The 24,727-nt window shown below is 46.6% G+C and overlaps 1 protein-coding gene across 9 annotated transcripts in view; it reads left to right on the forward strand.

The window, feature by feature from the left end:
• LDB1 (LIM domain binding 1) overlaps positions 1–24,727 on the forward strand; it is a 297,290-nt gene that overhangs the window by 203,989 nt on the left and 68,574 nt on the right. For all 9 annotated transcript variants that reach the window (XM_033940979.1, XM_033940977.1, XM_033940978.1 and 6 more), the window contains exons 4-5: positions 9,070–9,145; positions 18,852–18,954. In XM_033940979.1, coding sequence (XP_033796870.1) covers positions 9,070–9,145; positions 18,852–18,954 — 179 coding nt within the window. The remainder of the gene's footprint in view (positions 1–9,069; positions 9,146–18,851; positions 18,955–24,727) is intronic.

Genomic DNA, 24,727 nt, shown 5'->3' on the forward strand with positions numbered 1-24,727 from the left:
GGTGACGTCATCCACGGAGCCCCGACGCGGACAGCTTTTCAAGCAAACTTGATTGAAGATTTCAAGTTTGCTAGTGCTGCACCACGCATGTGTGTGCCTTCCTGATCCACTAGAGGGCGCATACCCTCCACATGGTCCTCAGTTCTTAGTTTTCCGCTGAGCCAGAAAGACCTTGTCTCTCTTCTCTGCGTTCTTTTAAGTGCCTTTCTGGCACCGCGGCTTCTTTATTTTGTTAGGGAGTCGCTGTGCGTTTGTTAATTGATCGTGTATTTTCTTTCTTTCAAAAAAAAAAAAAAAAAAAGGACTTTTTATTGTGTTTTTTCACCGGCAGGCCCTTCATGGGCCTCAGCCATGCGGCTAGGCCTCATTTGGCTGCAGCTGTATTTTCTTCTTCCCTGGCCTCTCTCTGGGCTCACCTCGTGTGAGCAGAATGGCCGGGACCCTCTTTCCTTCGTTGGAATCGGACTGTGTAGCTTCGATCCCCGGTAAGTTTTTCTTTCTTTCTTTCTTCTAGGTGCGTTACCTTGGTAACGCCACCAGCTGAGTCTCAGGCATTCCAGGCATCGAGTGCGATCGTGCCCGCCTCTACGAGACCTTCGATGCGTGCCTCCTTTCATGGGAATACTCTTCACGAGGTTGCCCTTATGGAGCGTACTGCTGCACCTTTCTTACCAGTTTCATTGGTACGGTGCCGACTTCTGAACCTCGATGGACTTCGGTGTGCCTCGACGTCAACTGGGGCTTCGTGCCTCGATGTCGACTGAGGCTGCGTACGTCGACGGAGGCTTTGTGCCTCGACGTCGACGGAGGCTTTGTGCCTGGACGTCGACGGAGGCTTTGTGCCTGGACGTCGACGGAGGCTTTGTGCCTCGACGTCGACTGAGGCTTTGTGCCTCGACGTCGACTGAGGCTTTGTGCCTGGACGTCGACGGAGGCTTTGTGCCTGGACATCGACGGAGGCTTTGTGCCTCGACGTCGGCTGAGTCTTTCTGCCTCGACGTCGACTGAGGCTTTGTGCCTCGACGTCGTCTGAGGCTTTGTGCCTCGACGTCGACTGAGGCTTTCTGGCTCGACGTCGACTGAGGCTTTGTGCCTCGACGTCGTCTGAGGCTTTGTGCCTCGACGTCGACTGAGTCTTTGTGCCTCGACGTCGACTGAGTCTTTGTGCCTCGACGTCGACTGAGGCTTTGTGCCTCGACGTCGTCTGAGGCTTTGTGCCTCGTCGTCGACTGAGGTTTTGTGCCTCGAAGTCGACTGAGGCTTTGTGCCTCGACGTCGACTGAGGCTTTGTGCCTCGACGCCGACTGGGCTGTGTGCCTCGACGTCGACTGAGGCTGTGTGCCTCGACGTCGACTGAGGCTTTGTGCCTCGACGTCGACTGAGGCTTTGTGCCTCGACGTCGACTGAGGCTGTGTGCCTCGACGTCGACTGAGGCTGTGTGCCTCGACGTCGACTGAGGCTGTGTGCCTCGACGTCGACTGAGGCTGTGTGCCTCGACGTCGACTGAGGCTGTGTGCCTCGACGTCGACTGAGGCTGTGTGCCTCGACGTCGACTGAGGCTGTGTGCCTCGACGTCGACTGAGGCTTTGTGCCTCGGCGTCGTCGGAGGCTTGTGCGCCGGCGTCTGAGGCTTGTGTGCCTCGACGTCGCCTGATACTTATGCCTCGACATCGTCTGGGGCTTTGTGCCTTGACGTCGACTGAGGCTTTGTGCCTCGCCGTCGTCTGCGGTTTTCTGCTGCGACGTCAACTGGGGCTTGGTGTCTCGGCATCGATGGATGCTTTGTACCTTCGACGTCAGCTGAGCCGGGTGCTCCGCGTCGCCTGATGCTTGTGCTTCGACGTCGACTGAGGCTGGGGGCCTCATCGTCGGCTGGAACTCTGTGCCTTGGTGTCGACCGAGGCTTCGTGCCTCGCCGTTGACCGGTGCTTTGTGACTTGGCGTCGCTTGGGGCTTTGTGCCCTTTGGTGGACTGTGGCCTTGTGCCTCAGAGTCGACTGGGGCTTGGTGCCGCAGCGTCGTTATGGGCTTTATGCCTCTGCATCGGCTGAGGCTTTGGGCCTCGGCGTCGACTGCGGGTTTGCGCCCCGGTTTCGACGGGGGCTTCGTGCCTCGACTTCGTCTGTGGCTCTGTGCCTCGGCGTCTCCGGCTCCTATTTGGTTGTGGTGCGGAGTTTGGTTTCCTGGAGGAGACTCTCTCCCTGCTCCGGCTCTATTGCTCCCGCCATGCGTCATCTCGCTTGGCACAGAGTGTGGCTGTGGATCCGACCCTCCAGGATCATCTCACCACCTTTCCTTGCGTGAGTACTGCGTTGCTTGAGGCCTCTCTTGGGGAAGCCACTAACCACCTTTCAGACCGCGACCGGTCCTTCGCCTATCGGGACGCCTTCAGCTGAACCCCTTCTGCCTTGGTGGTTTGGACTCCTTCTCCGGAGGGGCCCTCCGGATACCTTTCTTGTGTTATCTCGGCCTCCTTCGCAGCAGTCGCAATAGCTGCAGCAGCTCCGGGTTGTGGTCCAGCCGCCGGCTTCGGCAACTCCTGGCCGTCTTTTTGACTATTCTCGCATAGCCTCCGGGCTGCTCTCTTCTGGGGATTCCTCCCCTCCCTTCGGGAGGGGTGTCACCGTGTCTACGCACTGGGAGTATAGCCTCGCCTCTGTCGGTTGGGCGTTCCCATCCTCCCGGCTACGTCTGGTCCTGGCCCTTCGGGACCTGCACTAGTTTCTAATCTGGGAGCGTTTCAGTCTCTGTCCGCCCCAGTCTCGGGAGTCCGTCAGGGCGGACCTGGTCCCAGTTTGTCTGCGCTCCTTCTTGTCTCGACCTCAGGGAGAGGGCCTTGTCTGTTTATACCGGACGATGGCCCCTCTGTCCTCGGTCCGCCTCCGGTCTTTTCTGCCACTGCCTCGGCAGGCCGCCTGTCTGCGCCTGAGTCAGCTGGTGACTCAGCTGTTTTCGACCTCGGCCGAGCTGATGCTGCTGCTTTGGGATCTTGGGTCTCCACGGTTCATGTCCCGATGTTCGCCTGGTTTCCTCTTCGTGTTCCCCACTGCACCCGAGCATCTCAGTGATGGCAGGATAGGGATCCCGCTTCCCAGCGCTTTTGTGGTGCGCTGGTTTCGTTGGTGGGCCACCTCTTCGTATCCCTGCATCATAAGGTTCTGCCGATGGACTCCTCGCCATCGGCTTAGGGGCGCAACACTACGGCCTTCGGACTCGGATTCTTTGGTCGGGTGCGGACCGTCGCAGCCGCATCAATCTGCTGAAGCTCCGGGCCATTTACAATGCCGTGAAGGATTTTCGTTATTGGTTGCTGGATTACGGGGTCCTGGTGAGTCCCGTCATCCCGGGGGCGATGTATTCTGTGACCAAGCCAGGGTGTACAAGGTTCCCTGTTACTTTGCAGGGGAGCCCTTTGTCTTTGGCAGGGGGCGTTACACCGCTACTTCTTTCTTTGGGCGGTGTATTTCCGGGGCGTGCAGCATTGTCTGGTGGCCACGTTGCGTCACCCTTTTTAGCCGCATGAATGGTCGCTCCATTCTCAGACTCTGCGGCATGTGGTTGCTTGGTGGGGAATCCCACAGGTAGTTCTGTTCGCTTTGCCCCTCACTCACTGGTTGCCTCGATCTTGCTCGAGGATGTTCTCCCAGGTTCGCATCGAGGTGGCTGCTTTCCTTCTCAATTGGATGGGCAGGTTCCTCTATGTGTTCCCTTCCTTTACTCTGATTCGCAGGTCTTTGATACTCCTCCTGTCGGTCTGCGCCACCATGATCTTGATGGCTCCTCTGTGGCCCTGGCAGCTGGGGTTCTCCCTGCTCCTCCAGCATGTCAGGGAGCCTCTGTTCCTACCTCTGCTCCCTTCTCTGCTGTCTCAGAGTTGAGGTTTCTATTGCATTCCAATCTGCAGTCTCTACACTTATCAGCTTAGTTCCTCGCAACGTGCCTCCCTCCTTCTGTTTCAAGTCGGTGGGTGTGTTTTCGAGGCCTCTCGAAAGATCTCCACTCGGCAATGCTATTCCCAGAAATGGTCCTGATTTGCTGCGTGGTGTGCTGAGCACCGCATGGATCCGCTCTCTGCCTCCTTGCCTTCAGTGCTGGTTTATCTGTTTCACTTGTCTCGGTCTGGTCTCGAATCGACATCTATTCGAGCCCACCTCTGTGCTTTTGCTGCCTGTCATCGGCCGCTTGATGGGACGCTGCTCTCCGTCCATCCGACGGTTTCCCTCTTTATGAAGGATCTCTTCAATGTACATCCTCCGCTCAAAGCCCCTCCGGTGGTTTGGGATCTTGTGTGGTCCTGACTCAATTGGTGATACCTCTATTGATTCCATTGCTAGAGCTCTTTGAATTACTTCACCTGGCAGGTGGTATTCCTGGTTGCTCTCACGTCTGCTCGCGAGTCAGTGAGCTGCAAGCTCTGGTTGCGGACCCGTCTTTTCCTGTATTTTTTCATACATGGTGGTCCTGAGTACTCAACCCCAGTTCTTGCCCAAGGTGGTTTCGGACTTTCCTCTCACTCATTTCATTGTTCTTCTAGTATTTTCCTGCAGCCCCACTCGCCTCCGGGCGAGGTGGCGCTTTACACACTTGACTGTAAGAGGGCGTTGGCTTTTTATCTTCAACGCACTCAGTCTCCTCAGACGGTTCCTCAATTGTTTTTGTCCCTCGACCCTAATCGGTTGGGACGCCCAGTTTCCAAGCGCAACTTGTCCCTGGTTGGCTGCTTGTATTTCCTTTTGCTACGCTCAGGCTGGTCTCGAGCTGCATGGTCGAGTCGCGGGACATATGTCCGAGCGATGGCGGCTTCTGTAGCTTTCCTCGGGTCGACGCCTATCGAGGAGATTTGCAAGGCTGCCCCTTGGTCTTCGGTTCATACTTTCACCTCCCACTACTGCCTGGATACTCTGTCCAGGAGCGATGGCCGGTTGGGCCAGTCGGTTTTGAGTACTCTGTTTTCTTGAATTGCCAACTTCCCTCCGTCCCTTTTTTTGGTTATCTTGGAGGTCACCCACATGTGAGAATATGCTGCCTGCTTGTCCTGGGATAAAGCACAGTTACTTACCGTAACAGGTGTTATCCAGGGACAGCAGGCAGATATTCTCACAACCCGCCCGCCTCCCCGAGGTTGGCTTCTTTGCTAGCTATCTGAACTGAGGACCATGTGGAGGGTATGCGCCCTCTAGTGGATCAGGAAGGCACACACATGCGTGGTGCAGCACTAGCAAACTTGAAATCTTCAATCAAGTTTGCTTGAAAAGCTGTCCGCGTCGGGGCTCCGTGGATGACGTCACCCACATGTGAGAATATCTGCCTGCTGTCCCTGGATAACACCTGTTACGGTAAGTAACTGTGCTTTATCTCAATGCTCCAAATGTCTCTAAGACCATTTTTTGGTTTTTTATTTATATATTCGGATATTAATTTATACCACTGTGCAGCTTCATGACCTGTTGAATTAATCTGGAAACACAGGAATTCCAAACTGTGATAATTAGTAAGATTTTTCCATTCAGGGAACCCTACCTGAATGGATTGCTTCAATTGCAACCATTTAAAATATTGTGTTTTTTTAAGATCAAATTTATGTTGCAATTGTGAAAACTCCAGCAACTTTCCATTTTTTATTATATCATCTAAAATACGAATACCTGCTGTCATCCAGTTTTTCCAGATTATTTTGAAACCGCCTATTTTGATCTTGGGGTTTAACCAAATCGTTTGAGTTGTTGATTTACTAATTGGAATAGGAGTTAGATTACTTATATATCTTAAAGTTTTCCATGTATCCATGAATATTTTATGTTCTTTGTATAGCCTTGGCATTTTGATACTAACTACATGACTGAGACGTAAAGGAAACATGAGTCTCCATTCAAGCCAGAACCAATCTGGAATATTATCAGTGGGCTCTGGGAGGATCCAATACATACCTTGATGTAAAATATAGGCTTGATGATACCTATAGAAGTTGGGAAAATTTAATAGATATTTGAATATGAAAAACAGTGAAAATTTCCATAAATGCATAAAACCATACTTTTTGGATAGTCATATCTTCAGCTTCACTTGACTTGATTCATATTGCAAATCTTGGAAGTACCTCATGGTACATGTCTGCTGATAAAGTTGTACCCTCAGTTGACTTACCTACTAGCAGCAGTATGGAGCCAAACTTTGCCAAAAATTTTCATTCATGAATTTTTTTGCCTACTTTGCTGACCTGTAGAAATGGAAGCACGTTCACAAAATATTTCAAACTTGGCACAGAAACTTGCCCCAAGGTTTTGTACCAAACTGCAAAATTTCAGACTCCTAGGTAGTTTCCTTCTGTCGCTGTGCTTAATCAAAATTGGCATTTTAGGTCACACAAGGCATGGGAGTGGATCGATTGCTTTTATTCAACCACCCCTATCTCCTGACCAAATTGAGATAGATCAAAAAACTTTTGCAGTGTTTCATTTGAGATCCTAGACAACATCCCTAGACATCCTAGACAAAATTTGGTTGGATTTCAAGGAGGGTCGAGCATGGGTAGTTTTCAGTATTGGTCCACTTGACATGGAATGACCCATAAGACACTTTGATTCACCTTTGCGAGCAGGTTTGTCTTTTACAAATCATTTCATCCTAGCAGATAATGCGGCTCTTGGGACACATGGCATACACAGTCCATGTTATCCCTTTTGCATGACTTCACCGCAGACCAGCTCAGTGGACCCTAGCCTCTCCAGTGGTCTCAAGCTCTCGATCCCTATTCTCAAAAGATTAGTCACCTCATCTCTTCGTCAGTCTCTTCAGTGGTGGATGGATCCGACCAATCTTTCCAGAGGTCTGCTATTTCACATCACATCAGAAAGTGCTCACCACAGATGGTAACCCGAAATTGGAAGAATTATGATCGTCTAAATTTCCCTTTCTGGTGGGCAAATCTTTGCTCCATCTATAGATATGAAAGGATGAATTCCGATAGTTTGGGGCACGGTAATATATTTAAATTGTTTTGGGGCCTGTTGACATCTTATATTACCTAACTATAGTAGGTCTTTGAGTGTCAGTTTTTGTTTATTTTCATACACATCCAGGGAAAGTGTGGGGGGGTGCTATTTCTATCCTAATTTGATCTTTGAATATTTACATTTGGGGTAGGTGGGAGGATATTATTAATTTGAATAGGATAAGGTTATTGGGAGAATCTATGCTTCTGTGTTTTATTGAATAATCATTGGGTGGTGGGAGAAAATGGTTGGTAATGCATATTTGTAAGTTGATTGTGCTTTATTGACTTATTATATGTGATATATTTGTATATTGCACTATTGAAGTTTGGAAAATCAATAAAGAATTAATAAAAAAAAAAAAAAGAAAGTGCTCACCACAGATACGTCCATGCTTGGGGAACTCACCTGGATGGTCTTTGCATGCAAGGTCGTTGATCTGTTCAAGAAAAAAAAAAAATTCCACATCAACCTATTAGAACTCAAAGCAATTCGATATGCTCTTCAAACCTTCCAGAGCAGCCTTTCCAATCAAGTTCTGCCCCACTGATAGAAAAATATCTATAACTTGCCATACCTTCTTTTTTTATGGGCACAGATGCCTCTCTCGCCAATGATGGCCCTCCTTGACATTCCCTGATGAACTGGCACTGAGGACTGATCCATCCCCTCAGCAGTGCAAACGGCAGGAGAATGCCCACCCCTCTATCCCAGCCCTCCCCCTGGCCCCGAACCAGCCCCTATCTTCCCCCCTCAAAAAAAAGGCAGGAAGGATACCCACTTTCTCCTGCTACCGGATGCTCCCTCGAACCTCCCCTGCCCCCAGTACCTTTGTCTGAAGAGAGCAAGAGGGAGGCTCGGTATTTGAGACGGGCATTTAGTGATATACTGGTCCCTAAGTAAGGCAGAGCGTCCTGAGAACCCTTGAAAAAGCCACGTAAATGGCGAAACGGGTCCCTGTCGGGCTTGTCAGCAACTCTGCTTTTTAAGATAAGTAATTTTGGACTGATAATACAAAAATACAATACTATTGATTGAAAAACCTTATATAAATAGGAGGAGGAGGCCAGAGGGTCAGTAATGGAAAGTATGAACCATTGAAACTTGGTATTGGATGTAATTCCTTAGCCAGGTTGGTTTGTGAGACTCATTATCCTCTATTCCCTGTAGTGGGATTTTTGTGTATATTTGAGATTACATCTAATAAGCACACATTAGAACCTTCAGATAACAGAGATGTGATGCTAATTCTGTCCTACAATACAGCTTACCATATAGATGAGAGGCCAAGTGCAGATATAATAATGGGGACAAGAAGGGTAGTACAGCGTTAGTTGGGATAAACAGATGGATGAATAAACGCGAGACAAGTTTTTTATACAGTCAAATAAGATAAGGAACTGATCTGAGTCTATAGCAAGCTAGTCTAGGAGCAGAAAAGAGTGTATAGTCGCCATATGTATTAAAGGCTTGAGAGACGAGCCAGGCTTTCATCTGCTTCCTGAAGCAGAGGTGGTCTCGAGTTAGGAGTGGCCCATACACTCTCGAACTTACTCCCAGAAGGGCTATATATATCTGGGTCTTCCAGTCATTGGTGATCATTGTAAATTTAGGTGTTTAGTTTCCAGTTAATTAGGGTTCTTTGAAAGCACAAAAATCACTGTGTTGGTTTTTTTGCACCACAAATACTATTGCTGGGTATCTTTCTCTGGTGAAGTCCATATATATGTTTGTGTTGCTTAAGCACTGTCAGTGCAGAAAGGGCACAAAATCTGAGTGGAGGACCAAAAACAAGCCGTGGGAGAGGTGAGAGAGTATTATGGAAAGTGGTGGTCTTTTTTCAATGTTTACTCAAAAAACACCTATTTTACATCTTTTGCACTGAGGATTTACAATATTTACAGGGTAAAGTCTAAATTCCAGAAGCCATAACTATCCTTGCAATGTGGAAAGGAGAACTAGACAAACGAGATAAGCAAATTGCCTTTTTCTGCTGCGACTTACTATGTTACTGCATTAAAAAGAGCATTAAAGAAAGCAAATGTGTTGTGCTCACTGTGTCATGCTTGGTTTATAGGAGGCATACACCATATGGTAATCAGACTGACTATCGAATATTTGAGTTGAACAAACGTCTTCAGAACTGGACAGAGGTAAAACATTTGAGTCCTCTTTCTGCTCTTCTCTGCCAACAGACATAGCTACAAATCTCAGTGTTCATATGGTAAAAAGAGAAATAGTAATACACATTAACATGCTTTTATCTATTGAGAGAGTCGTTTTAAAAACCATTTTCACATGTAAAATGCTTATATACGTGAATATGGGCTCTTATAAAATTAGGTCATTGCTAAAAGTATGCATGGTGCAAGCTGTCTTGTTCATGTACAGTTAGCATGTTTAGGGGGCAGAACATGGAAGAACATGAATATTGTCCATGCCTTCAACCTAGGCACAATTTATGCTAGGATTTATAAAGACAAATGTCTCTTTATAATACGGCTAAAAACAAAGGGTTTTCCTGTCCTATTAATCTTCATGTTCTGTTGTAAAATTGCCCTCTGAATAAATACCAAAGTTAATGATTGTGATAAATTTAAAACACACTGTCATCCAAAAGAAAAAATATTGAGTGAACTCATGTAAAAGAGAGAGGAACTAAATAGGGTGACATTGTAAATATTTATTGGCTTAATGAATAATTCAAAGGCATGAAAAATATATCTTCTTAGCTTTTGTCCTGAATTTGACCACGTCAAGAAGGATGTGCTGCTTAGTTTGAAATTGCTCATAGAAAGACAAATGTTTTCAGCTACTTTGTGTGCTTGCTTTTTTGGCCAGCATTTACAACAGTGTATCGCAAACTGTGTGCTATGCTGAGAGTCCCAGTGTGCTGCGAGACACCGGTGAGGAGGAGAGGTACCAGCTGACTGCCTATAGGACATGCCTCTCGCGGCGAGAGACACATCCTGTAGTCCAGTGTATCACAAACTGTGCCGGTGCTGGCTGACTGCCTTCAGGACGTGCTTCTTGCTGTGAGAGGCATGTCCTGTAGGCAGTCAGCTGATACCTTTACTCCTCACTGGCGGAGGCACATCCTGTAGGCAATCAGCCAGCGTTAGCGCTTCTCCTCTCCGGCCTTCTTCAGTTTTTCCTTCTGCAGGTGAACTCATATTACAGTAGTCTAAACAAGTCAAGATATAGTGCTTGTACTAGTGAACAAAAATCATGTGGAAGGAGCATTGGCTTCAGTCAATAAAGTATCCGCAGCTGCGAGTATCCTGGACCACCCTGAGGACCTGCCTTCCCATTGAGAGAGTATAGTCTAAACAGACACCTAGACTCACCATCTCCCTTTTAACTTGCAGATTTAGAGTCCTTTTGGGGGGACCAGAGGTCAGGAGGCTGTAGCGGCTTTTGATCACAGGGATGAACCCTTTCAGCGCTGTCTTTCAAATCCACTTCCATTTCACATGTCATTTCTGACATCCTCAGTGTGTTAAAGCTGTATTCTGAACAACCCTCCACCTCTTGGTGTTCCATTATGAGTGGCCCTAATGTGCAAACTACCTTTTATCTGGCTCATCCTGACATTACTGCCTTAGTCACTGACCAGTGGGAGACGCCTGAGGGCTCTCTAAAGCCATACCATACCATACTATATATTTTCTCCTATATTTTCTCCACTGCAAATTTTGACAAGGATTCAGTTTACAATAAGATTTCTAATCAGTGATCATGAACAATGAGATATAGATAATGGAGGTAGAACACCTTTGCTTTTGAGCTACAGGTTCAAAGATGAGAAAGGTGGCCAAAGCTATGTCTAGGCTTTATCCTATAGCTCTAGACTTCAAACAGCTGTTTTCATAGCCAAAAGTGGATTCCACAGTAATGCAAATGACTACGCGCACCTTCCTTCCTAGTGAGGGTGGAGTGATACTGAAGGACGCAAAGGATCGTAAGTTGGATGTGGTCCTTAAGACAGTTTTAAGCACTGGCTTTGGGTATCAAAGTGGCAGCAGCTGCCTCCTTCGTAGCATGGGCCTCCCATACTAGATTGCAGACTAGTCCTTCGGAGCTGGGGGAAGCCTGTCCTCGTGTGATTATGAAGAGTGGGTTACGTGGCTAATGCGCTTTTATGACATGAGCAAAGTCATGAGCAGAGTTGTGAGCAAAGTTTCAGCTTACCTGTTGCTGTCCACCTGATTCTCTGTATCAGACAGTGGGTGGGCGATTGAGCTTCCAAGGCCACTCTCAGCAGATTACCCTTTAAGGGACAGATGCTTTTTGGCAAAGGTGTGGATGACCTGATGGCTAGCATGGCAGATCGCCCTCCCAGAAAGCAGAGGTCACCGTCCTGCCAGGAGCGGCAGAGGCACTTTTCATTCCTCTTGGAGAAACTGCCAGTTTTCCTCCAGTTCCTCTTCCCAGAGATACTTCCAGGGATCCAGACAAATTTGGCAATTACTGATGCCAAGCAACCTTCAGGCTCAACAAAGAAGCCGCATGTCGACGGCCACCTCTCGTCACATCGGCGGACAGTTGTCTTATGTTCTGGCGGCAGTGGGACCAGATCTCATCAGACTGTTGGGTTCTATACATTATTCGGGAGGGGCACAAGATAGTTTTCTCGTCCTCCTCCAGATCTGTTCAGTGATTCTCCTGCAGGTCGCCCAGAAAAGGAAGCCAAGGTCCGAGCGACAGTAATAATGTCTTTTGGATATGCATTAGAGAATGACACGGTGGCGGTTTACCCGCGGCCACCGCATTTTAGCCACGGGTCACCGCCGAAAACGGGGAAAAAAACTAGCAGTCACTGCGGCGACGGGGACAAGGCCATTCACCGCCCGCGGGGCGGTGAATGGGTCTTGTCCCCGCAGTGAGGCATGAAGGATCGCACGGTCCCCGCAGCTCACACCCGCCTGCCCAATCGATTCTAGTGTTTAGCCAGCTCTCTCCCTTCTCCTCACCTTAGTTTGTAGATTTTCTTTTTCGGCGACCCGCACGCTATCAGAGAGCCGCGCACCCGCTGCTGCTCAGTTTCGATCTTCTGCTCTGACGCAACCGGAAACAGGAAGTTGCAGCAGAGCAGAAGATTGAACACTGAGCAGCCACGCGTGTGCGGCTCTTTGGGAAAGCGTGCAGGTCGCTGAAAAAGAAAGCCTGCAAATTAAGGTGAGGAGAAGGGAGAGAGCTGGCTAAACACTAGGATCGATTGGGCAGGCGGGTGGGGGCTGCGAGGACCGTGCGATCGCTAGTGTTCCGGCTCAGACTGTAAGGAGGGAGTGAAAGGGAAAAGGATTCTGGGCCAAGGTGATGAAAACGGAAAGAAAAACCCACAGCAGGAAAGAAAGGGAAGGACAGGCAGGTGAGCCAGATGCTAGAAGCAGGGGGGGGGAAGAAAGAGGGAAAAAAGCTAGATGGGGTTGAAAAGAAGAGACACACTGGTATGGAAGAGGAAGATAGGGGAAATCTGGACACAGGAAGGTAACAGAAAGAGGGGAAATTATGTGCATTGGGGCATAGGGACAGAGACAAAAAGGGGACATGCCATGTGGATGGAATATGGACACAGGGGGGGGCAATGGCAGATACATAGGGGAGATATTAGAAAAGTATATAAAATCGTACCCGTTTGAGGCTTTTATGTATGCAACGGTGACGGGGCGGTGAATGGGATGGCAGTGGCGGTGAAGAGGATGGTGAGACGGGGACGGGGCGGTGACGGGGATGGTGAGACGGGGACGGGGCGGTGACGGGGATGGGGGGACGGGGCGGTGACGGGGACCAATTTTTTCACCGTGTCATTCTCTAATATGCATGTCATAGAATCAGTTCCCGAAGCAGAATTAGGCTTCAGTAGATACTCCATATATTTCATATTGCCCAAGAAAGGCACAGAAGATTGGAGACCTATTCTGGATCTAAAGTCTATGAACAAAGCATTGAGAGTTCTCTGCTTCTGCATGGAAATGGTTCGCTCAGTCATCGCAGCAGTGGCTCAAGGGGATTTTACCTGAACAATTGGCTAATCCAGGCCTCCTCTCATCAGGCAGGCGAACACGTGGTATGACAGGTGGATCAGCTCCAGAGACTTGGTTGAATAGTTAACTTCTGGAAAAGTCAGCTCCAGCCGACTCAGTACTTGGAATATCTGGGAGTCTGCTTTGACACGGCGCAGGGCCATGTTTTTCTTCCTGAGCCACGCAACAGAAGCTTAGGAAACAGATTTCAGATATCCTGGCCTACTGAGCCTCACAGCCTGGCAGTACCTGCAGGTGCTGGGCTCAGTGGCCTTCCTAGACGTTGTCTTTTGGATAAGAGTGCTTTTATGGCTTTCCAGGACTCTCTCCTCTCCAGGTGGTCTCCACAGCAGCACTCCCTACAGACGCAGCTTCCTGGTGTTCGTGGGAGAAATGCAGCTTATGTTGCCTTATTGAGGGGTTTGCCGCTCAGAATCACCTCATGGGTGACCCTGACACCAGCCTGATGGATTGGGGAGCTCACTGCTGCAGTTGCCCCCTTCAGGGCAGATGGACCTGGGCGGAAAGCAAGTGGTCAAACTGTCTTGAATTGAAAGCCATTCAATTGGCTCTGAAGGAGTTGCAATCTTCCCTGAAAGGGAAGGCAGTTGGGGTGTTCTCAGACAATTCCACAGTGGTAGCTTATGTGAACAGGCACCAGAAACACTCCACTACACCTGGAGGCATAGATGTTATTTCAGTGGACAGAAGTTCACTTACAAGCCCTCTCAGCTGCCCATATGGCAGGAGTAGAGAATGTCCAGGCCGATTTTCTCAACAAACACTGGATCTGGGGAGTGGTCTCTGTCCCAAAGGGTATTCCCCCTCATTATACAGCAATGGGACAAACCGGACATGAATCTCATGGCCACAGCCAAGAATGCAAAGGCAGATCATTACTATAAAGAGATGATCTGGGAAGTGCAGGGTTGGACACTCGTTCAGCCCTGGCCCACAAGAGGGAGGGAAGGGGCTGCTGCTGCACCCACGATCGCTGACAGGGAGGGGTGGGAAGAGACATTAGAACATAAGAATAGCTTTAATGGGTCAGACCAATGGTCCATCAAGCCCAGTAGCCCATTCTCATGGTGGCCAATCCAGGTTACTAGTACCTGGCCAAAACCCAAAGTGTAGCAATATTCCATGCTACCAATATAGGGCAAGCAGTGGCTTCCTCATGGTCTTTCTCAATAACAGACTATGGACTTTTCCTCCAGGAACTTGTCCAAGCCTTTCTTTAAACCAGCTATGCTATCTACTCTTACCATATCCTCTGGACTTTTCCTCCAGGAACTTGTCCAAACTTTCTCAAGGGAGGTAATTGGCGGCAGATTGTTAACAGTGGGTATAAGGCCATTCACTGTAGCAACCAGTCAATTTCTTTCTCCATTCCTGTGGGTTACCCACATCTAGCCGCAGTAAACAGTCACCGTGTCACTCTCTAGTATGCAGTCACTGACACCTTACCCAGACGTTGCTTCATTTTTGAGGGAGGCACTCAGATTGCATCCCCCACTGCATAGGCCGTTTCCGTCTTGGGACCTGAAGGTTGTTCTCAAGAGTCTCTCTTGTGCGCCATAAGAGCCTCTACCAGACATGTCCCTCTTGAATCTTACGGTCAAGACCATATTCTTGGTTGCCATAGTCTCAGCAAGGCAAATCTCAAGAGATACAGGTTCTCTCCTGTAGAAAACCATTCCTCAGGTTTCTGATGATCTCTTTGTGCTGACTAGCCAATCAAGATGAGGCAAGCTAGCTTCGATTGCTAGATGAATTCGTATGGCAGTTTCTTCTTCCTACATTGCCTATGGAAAACAGCCTCCTATCTCTATTGCAGTTCATTTGACTAGAGGCATAGCTGCTTCCTGGGTAGAGTCCAGGGCTGTTTCTCCTGATGAAATCAGTACAGCAGCTACCTGGTCTACTCTCCATACCTTTATGAGGTTCTACAGAATGGATGTGGTGGCTCAGGAGGATTCCTCTTTTGGGTCCTCTGTTTTCTGTGTAGGCTCATCTGTTCCTCCCTAGACATCTGCCACTGCTTTGGTACATTGGCTATAGTACAGAATCCTATGTCTTTGCAACAGAAAGGAAGGTAAGGTTCTTGCCTCATTAATTTTCTTTCTTTTATAAGACATATGATTCTATATGGCCCTCAGACATTTGATTCATCTGATTTCTGCCTCGGACATTGCCAGTGTCCATCAGGGGACTTCTCTTGTCTTGTAAGATTTAGTAGTGACTAAAGGACAGGAGCATGGGAGCACCTTTCCCTTTATACTTTGGGGCCCCCTCATTACACTTAGCAGGTTGGTTCCTAGCTACTCATGTGTGTGTTTGTTGTTCACTGTTAATTGTTCATTGCTGCTGTTTATGGCTCTTTTCTCATAAGTTACAGAGCAGAACAGAATATGTTTTTTCACCAGGGAAGTTTCTCGTGCCTCTTCTCCTGTTTCAGTGGAGTTCAATTGCTTTGGTACTAACTGCAGAGGGAGCTGTTCCCCGGTGCAGAAGGGGAAGAATTGGAAGATTTGAGTGACACCTTTCTGCAAGGTTCGCAACTAGGGGGGAAGGAACAGCTATAGTACAGATCTGATCCTATGTCTTATAACAGAAAGAAGATTAATAAGGGAAGAACCTAATCTTCGTTTCTCACATCTGGGTGACGTCATCCATAGAATCTGGCATGGACAGTCAAATGTATACTGTCATTTAAATCTTTGACTGCTAGTCCGTGTGCATGCTGGTGCCTTCCTGCCTGAAGTTAGTTCGCAGAACCTGCAGTTCTTAGTTTTCCGTGGATTTGAGAAGCTGGTTTTTCGAGTTCTCACTGGAATACCCTTTTCTTGGAATTAAGACAAGTGTCCACTTTATTGCAGTTCAAGATGGGATTAAAAACTGCTTTGTTGTTTTGTCAAGTAAAGTGAGCTGCAGGCAGTTTGAGAACAAGTTTTCTGTTGAGTTGTCAATTTGAAGGTACTTTGTGTGTGTTTTTGTTTGTATTTGTTAAGAGGAGGGGGGTTTGTTTTATGAATATGTGTACATTTTGCGCTTTTATCACATTTTATTATATATGTAAGTTTTTTCTTACCTGCTTACCATTATTGGAGAAAAATTATTGGCTCTGCTCTGCACTCAACCTCAAGGAAGCGTATGCTCATATTCCCATCTTATCTGCCCACAAGAAATACTTTAGATTTTGAGAGGGTTCTTGCCATTACCAGTACAGGGTCCTACCCTTTCGTCTGGTGTCAGCACCGAGAGTGTTCACAAAATGCCTGGTGATAGTGGCAGCAATCCTCTGCTCACATGGGTTTTGTGTATTTCCTTATCTAGATAGACTAATCAAGGCCTCATCATTGCAACAAGCACAGCATGCCATCCTGGGATTTGCATTCAACTATCAGAAATCACACCTCCAACTAACTCAAACCTTGGAGTTCATAGGAGCTCTTTTGGACATGATGCAAGCTTGAACTTTTCTACCTCAGCAGAGGGTCAACAGGTTTATTCACCTGTGCCAGAAAGTGTCCTTCCTACCACGGATTACTGCATGTCAGATATTGTGCCTTCTAAGTCACATGGCATCAACTGTTTACGTCGCTCTGTTTGCATATCTACACCTCGGAGTTCCTCAGTGAACTCAAGCCACAGGATCTATCTCAACCAGTTGAATGACCTCAGAGCTTCATCAATCGCTCTAGTGGTGAATGCTTCCATCCAACCTCTCTAAAGTCTGTCTCTTCCAGCCTTCATAGCAGAAACTGCTCACCACAGATGTTTCTATGATAGGCCGGGGAGCCCACCTTGACGGCCTACACAGCTAAGGTGTCTGGACTCCTCACAAGACAACTCTTCAAGCCAATCTTCTGGAGCTCCGAGTAATTCACAACACCCTCCACACCTTCCAGGATCACCTCTAGAATCAAGTAGTCCTCATCCATACCGACAATCAAGTGATCATGTTCTACTTGATCAAACAAGGAGGCACAGGGTCTCATCCACTCTGCTATCGTTCACGCTGCCAGGAAGCAATACAAATATGTACCTGGGCAATTAATGTCAGACACTTTTTCCTCAACTGGCAGGACAAGTTTTTGTTTGCTTTCCTTCCAGTACTTCTAGTCGGGAATACTCCCGTCAAACTTTGCCAAGACAAAACCACCATGATTCTCATCGTGCTTTGTGGCCATGCCAACCATTATTTCCTCTCCTCTTACAACTCAGTGTTTGGGAACACTGTCAGCCATTATAGAAGCTTCAAGAAAACTTTTTTAAATGATGCTGTCAATTTAAATGAACTTGCTTCACTATTTGCTGTAATCTTCACTCACTAGACAATCATTTGTCCTCTACTGTCGGTTCTGGATTATTTCCTTCATCTTTCTAAAACTACTTCAGTATGTGTTCATCTCCATGCTATCAGTGCCTTTCACTCACCACTAGACAAACCATTATCGGTACATCCCTTGATTTTCCAGATTCATGAAGTGCTTCTACTATACCAAACCTGCTATCAAGCCTCCTGCCATTGCCTTGGCCCTCAGTGTTCTATCCATTCTTATGAAGTCAGTCTCCTTTTTATCCTCTCTTGGCATCTTCTCTAAAGCAACTAACTTGGAAAGTGGTCTTCCTCATAACCCTTATGTCTGCACACCGGGTCATGGAACTTCAAGTGCTTATATTGAATCCATCCTATACAAAATTCTACCGTGATAGGGTGGTTCTTTGCACTCATCTAATGTTCCTCCCCAAAGTATTCTCTGAATTTCATTTCAACCATTCCATAGTCCTATCTGTATTTTTCCCGAGACCGCATTCTCACACAGGTGAGGCAGCTCTTCATACATTGGACTATAAACGTGCTCTGGCTTACTACTTGGATTGAACTAAGCCTCATAGCACAACCAGTCAACTCTTTGTGTTGTTCTACCCTAACAGTCTTAATCTCCTGTCACCAAGAGAACCATCTCCACATGACTGGTGGACTGTATTTCCTTAACTATAAATAATTGCTCCACTTATTGGGCTGAGAGTATTATCTCGATGGAAGAAAAAGCCTCAGGTTTGTTATGGCAGATCATAAATGCTCAAACCACTTTCACCATTTATATTTTTAGTAGTAGTATATTTCCTTTGCATATGCTCAGGCTGGGCTGATGCTTGAAGGCCGTATCATTGCTCATAAAGTTTGAGCTATGGTGACTTCAGTAGCCCATCTTCATTCAACACCAGTTGAGGACTTCTGAAAGGCAGAGACTTGGTCCTCCGTCCAGATCTTCACTTCCCAATACTGTTTGGAGAATCATTCTGTCTGAGCAAGCAGTTCTGCAAAATTTATTCTCTTAAATGCCAAGTTCCCTTCACCAAGCTGATGATAGTTAACTGTAATCCTCTACTTAGAGGCATGATCCAGGCAGCTTGTGAGTCCCAGATGTGAAAATATCATTCCTGCTTGTCCTCAGAGAAAGCAAAGTTACTCTCCTGTTCCAAGTGCTTTCTGAGGACAGCAAGCATATATTCTCACAACCCTCCCACCTCCCCTAGCTTGTTGCTTTGCCATCTTACTGAAAAGTAGGTCTTGCGAGCTGTCGTCAAGTGGGAAGGCACCAGAAAATGCATGGTACAAGTGGTTCTAAAGATTTAAAGTGACGGCACATCCAGATGTGAGAATATATACTTGCTGTCTTTGGAGAACATCTGCTACAGGTGAGTAACTTTGTTATACCTACTGTACCTGACTATTTTGCTTTGAACTACCAATTAAATTACATGAACTAATTCCATATCTCTCTGTAAATCTTTAGATTATAATTTCTCATTTCGTTTTCAGGAATGTGACAATTTGTGGTGGGATGCTTTCACCACAGAGTTCTTTGAAGATGATGCTATGTTAACTATTACGTTTTGCTTGGAGGATGGACCAAAGAGATACAGTGAGTACCTTGGCTATTAAACAGCAGCATCACTGGTAGGCTGGAATATCTTGCTAAGCATTTTCCATTTTATTGGTTAGGCTCAGGGTAACTCTGTCATTTTAATATCAGACAACTAAACTGGTTCATGGATTTTCTGAGACTTACACAGATAAAATATTTAGTTGCAGGAAGGATTATATTTCTTAATGAGATCTTGATTTTTGCTTGTAATACCTATTAGAAGCATACTAGCCACTGTAGCTGTGTTTTATTTGTAATGTACATCTGTAATTTTATAGTTGTGGCAATTCATTTTTTGTAATCATTATAATTTTTAGTTTTGTGCACCACTTAATATTCATATCAGTAGCCGTATATCAAAACAAATTCAGTCATCACACATAATGCACATTACAACTTGAAATCTAGAGTAGAATATATAACATTAAATTCATTTTTACAAGTCATATTTTTGTAAATGTACATATAAAGATCTTAGTTTCTAAAGGACATATTTAAGGAATAGGGAATAATGAGACAACCAAGTTGGGAGACAGCTGAACTTTTCTGCATTTTCTAGAAAGGAGGGAATCTCCCAGGCAAAAGTGTGTACAGTAGAGCAAAATGAGTAACAAGTTACGATGTTTTTTGTATGATTTACTTACCTGATATACTGTCCTTCTTGAGGTACAAATCCAAATGGTTTATAAAATACCAAAATTATATATAAAACCAAAAAGAAAAGATCAGAGAATGCATTAGGAAATACTGATGAAAAGAAGTGTCTTTAGGTAGGCCTCTAATCTAAGGTACAGAGGAAGAGCAATCCTAAGGGAAGGAGCAAGGAAGAAAAACAGTGGAATGTCTATTGGAATCAATCTGGCTGCATTTGATGACAAAATTGTTGAAGGACTGGGCAAAAGTATGTGTGCTATAATATTTTTATTTTTTATTTTTGTGAAAGTTTTCCTTTCTAGAAATTTCACATTTAAGTCTGTGGACAAAATGCTACTATGTCAGAATTGTGTAAGAATACAAAACATTTGAAGTTTAAGGTGCTAAAACACTGGAATACAAAAGCACTCAGGCCCATTGGCCTCTCAAATGTAAAGTTTCTGTGTCTCTGAAATTTTTATCAAAATACTTTAAGCTGTAATGACAATTCTAGTGCAATATGTCTAGTAGTCCTGAACCCAGTTGCTGCTCCTGCCCCTTCAGTTTGTTTTCTGCAAGCAAGTTGCTCAGAAATGTTTTTGATCTGCTCTGCGGTTTTATTATTTTCAGGTATTTTTGCTCAATGTTCTTTGGAGGCTTGGTGCCTGGAAGTCCCCACTTGGTGGACCTCTGCCTCGGAGAAGGCACAGACTCGTACAGCAGAAGTCTGCTTCTAGCAGGATCAGCCCCTCAGGGACACCTAGCTAGCCAGCCTGCAAGTATTTTTTTGTAGGTCAGTGGCTGTCACCTGTGTAACTGCTTGCATCCCTGATTTAGTCAGGAGTTTGAACACAGGCTGTGTAGGCTCCTTCCCAGTTTGGCCAGGTCCAACAGTGGGCCAGCTGCTTAGTCCTCCCCCCCTTTTGGGGCATGATTTTCCGGGGGTCGAGGTTCAGATCAACCTTGACCTGACTGGCAGCCAGAAAACCGGATTTATCCAGTGTATCTGTGAGGCAGTTTTCTTCTTCCTTTGATTCCAGCTGAAATCCTATGCTGAAGCAGGCAGGCACATGGCACAGTGAGTAAGGCAATTGAAGCCTATGGTGAAAATCTCTTGGGGATGGGTCCTTAGTTGAATTTGAGGGTTTCTGAACCAAGGACCCCCACCTCCAAAATCCCTTTCTCTGTGATTTTGGTTCCTTCAGGGAAATCTCCATGGGCCGTTTGTGGCACGATTTTTCTGACAGCAGCCATCTTGGATTTTAAACAGTCTTTCTTTCTTTTGCTTCCATCTGCCTAAAAACATTCAATTTTGCTCAAAATTGACTAGGACGGACTCCTTAGGCCTTTTTACCTCTATATCATGATAGGTACAGGATAGCCTGCTGTGGAGCATCCATATTCCTCATGCAATGGAGTGTGCAAGAGAGGGGCTCAGCTTCCTCAGAGTCCTCCAGGGCTGGGGAGGTGCATCCTCAGGGGATGAGACTCCTTCCAGAGCCCTCTGAATCTGTATTGGCTAAGTACTGAGATACCCAGTACCAGGGTTCATACCGGAATTTGTGAGTCTGATGTAGAAACTTATTTGAGTTGCTACAAGTCTTCAGTGTCAGCAGCACACCAGTGGCGATAGCGCAGGGGCTCTCCCCTCAACATGCAGACTTGGACCAGGAGGTTGTCTGTCACGGACTGGGAGGATAGCAAGTCTGGTTCCATGCCACATTTATCCCAGGATGAAGTTTCTCTGGCAGTCTGGTCTTTATCTGCCGTCATCTACTATGTTCTATGTTCTATCCTTTCTTTCAGCAAAACTTCCATTATTTTTCCAACAACTGAAGTGAGGCTCACCGGTCTATAGTTTCCTGCTTCATCCCTGTGACCACTTTTATGAATAGGGACCACATCCGCTCTCCTCCAATCCCCAGGAATCACTCCCTTCTCCAGAGATTTGTTGAACAAGTCTTTAATAGGACTCGCCAGAACCTCTCTGAGCTCCCTTAGTATCCTGGATGGATCCCGTCTGGTCCCATCGCTTTGTCCACCTTCAGTTTTTCAAATTGCTCATAAACACCCTCCTCCGTGAACGGCGCAGAATCTATTCCATTTTCTCAAGTAATTTTGCTATACAATCTCGGTCCTTCTCCAGGATTTTCTTCTGTGAACACAGAACAGAAGTATTTGTTTAGCACATTCGCTTTCTCCTCATCACTTTCCACATATTGGTTCCCAGCATCTTTTAGCCTAGCAATTCCATTTTTCATCTTCCTCCTTTCACTAATATATCTGAAAAAATTTTTGTCTCCCTTTTTTACATTTATATATATATATATCTTTCAATCCTTAACCCTATTCCTCTGCCTCCAACCCAGCCAGATGATTAACCATTCCCCTTAACTGTATCCATGACATCCTGTTTGTCTTTGGGAAGCAGAGCTGAGCTTGTGATGTCATAATGCCTCATTCTACTAATAAGAGTCAATCTCATCAGTGATGTCACAATGGCTTGATTGTCCTGTACTCCCCTCTGCCCTCCAACCCAGCCAGCTGATTAACTGTTCCCCTTAACTGTATCCATGACATCCTGTTTGTCTCTCTTGCCTGTTTAGATTGTAAGCTCTTTCAAGCAGGGACTATTTTCTTATTCTTTGTGACTCTGCAGTACTGCGTGCATTTGGTAGTGCTATAGAAATAATTATTAATAATAATAATAATAATAGTAGTAGTAGTAGTACATCCCTAGTGTTCAGGACCACTAGACACATTGCACTAGAAAGAAAGATTAGGCTCGTAGTAGAGAATGACATAGAGAAAAACTTTGTCCCTGCCCCATCCCCGCAAACCATCTGATCCCATTCGAAATGCCTCAAATTGTTATGATTTTAAATTTAACTTATTTTATCTATAATAATAAAATGCTAAGCACGTATGCGCACTCTTTACTGCATGCTTCCCTGATCCCTGATCTGTCGGGCTGTGGCGATAGGAGTGCACATGCGTGCCAGACAAGCCTCCCTGCTCTCTACCTCGCGCCGCTGCAGAAACGGCCCCACACTCGCGGCTCGGCTTCAGGCTCACTTAATCCCTTGCCACCACCCTCTTCCCTTCCCGCGATCCGACCGGCTCACTTAGTCCCTTCCCTCCCCATGGTCCCGACTCCAAACCTGCCGACTCCAGCAGCACTCTACACACGCTGCTAAGGGGCCTTCTACTGCCCTGATTTACTCTGGCACGTCCCTGATGACATCATCAGAGATGCAGCAGAGCAAATCAGGGCAGTAGAAGGGCCTGAAGCAGCGTGTGTAGAGTGCTGCAGACGCTGCTGAAGTCGCAGGTTTGTAGGGACCGCGGGAAGGGAAGGGGGGGGGGGCGGGAAGGGACTAAGGTAGCCGTCCAGATCACGGGAAGGGAAAGGGGGGGTAGGGGAAACACTGCTGCTGCACAGGGAAGTAGTGTGGGGGGAGAGAAATGGAGGGGGAGGGAATGCTTCTGTGGCTGCTGCACAGGGAAGTGGGGGGAGAGAAATGCTGCTGCATAGGAGGCAGGGAGAGAGACAGACAGATAGATAGAAAGGGAGACAGAAAAGACAGAAAGAAAAGAAGAAAGACACAGGGGCAGGGAGAGACACAGAAAGACAGACAGACAAAGGGGGCCAGGGAGAGAGACAGAAATAAAGAAAGACAGACAGACATATATTCTACCACCCGTTAATGTAACGGGCTAAAATACTAGTCTAATATAATAAAGCCCTAAGTGCGCATGCGCACTCCCACCTGCATGCGCCAGTTTTCTGTGCGCTGTAGGGCACCACAGGTAGGAGTGCGCATGCGTGAGAATCCCCCCGAGGTGATGTAGGCCGCTGCGGCTGTCGGCGGCTGCAGACCGCAGTGGTGGATGTCGATGGCTGAAGGCTGCGGCTGTCAGCAGCTGCGGAGTATTCCCAACTTTCACCCTGTTTGCAGCAACCCTTCTAGGACCAGCTTAAAGGTATCTGACCCCAGACCCAGGGATAGCGCCATCCTCTTCCTTTCCTTATTCTCTCCTTCAAGCTCAACCATCAACCACTACTTAACCCCCCCCCCCACACACACACACACGTATCAAGCATATCTCCTTCTTCACCCTTTTCATCGTGGCATGATTTGGGATGCAGTACTGGCATGACAAAACACCATCTCTAAACAAAACTCAACATAGCTGGCATGGGACCTTGCACATTTTCGATGCTGTTACAGGGAAGTGGAGGGGGAGGGAATGCTGCTGCTGCACAGGGAAGTGGGGGGGAGGGAAATGCTGCTGCTGCACAGGGAGCAGGGAGAGAGTCAGAAAGACAGACAGCGGGAAGGAGAGACAAAGAAAGATAGACAGCGGGAGGGAGACAGAAAGAAAGGAAAGACACAGGGGCATGAAGAGAGACAGAAAGACAGGCAGACAAAGGGACAGGGAGAGAGACAGACAGAAAGAAAGACAGACAGACAGTGGGAGAGAGAGAGACAGAAAGAAAGGAAGAAAGAGACATGAGCAGGAAGAGAGACGGAAAGAAAGACAGACAGACATATATTCTAGCACCCGTTAATGTAACGGGCTTAAAGACTAGTTAAAGTATAAAAAGGAACAATATTCTGTACAATTGTCATTTTATAAACACAAATAATACAGAGCAAGGATCAACAAAACCCCTGTCTCCCCTCCCCTCCACTATTAAGAAAACAGAATAAGCCATATTACTACATAATGCTATGCAGAAAAATCATGCTGACAAAATATCAGTCACACATGACAGGAATAGTTTTAGGGGAGTAGAACTAGGGCAACTGTCCCCTGGTCAGAGAGAGCCCTAAGCCAGCTGGATGCTAAAGAAGCATGGGTTGGGCTTTGCGGTCCCCAGTTATGTCCAACACTAGCTCTGGCAGGATATATATTTCAAATTTGATATATTCAAATCACAAAACAGAATATATAGTTATTATTTTTTTCTACCTTTTATTGTCTCATCATTTTATTCTTGTTGGTATCGGGCCCTGGTCTCTGGTTTTTTTGTCTTCTCTTAACTCACTTGCCAGGATCTCCTGAGTATTTGACATTTTTACTTACTTCATGTTCATCATCCATCTTCTATCTCTGTGTATGTATTATTCCC

This window comes from Geotrypetes seraphini, chromosome 4 (assembly GCF_902459505.1).
Source record: "Geotrypetes seraphini chromosome 4, aGeoSer1.1, whole genome shotgun sequence".
Taxonomy (NCBI): Eukaryota; Metazoa; Chordata; class Amphibia; order Gymnophiona; family Dermophiidae; genus Geotrypetes; species Geotrypetes seraphini.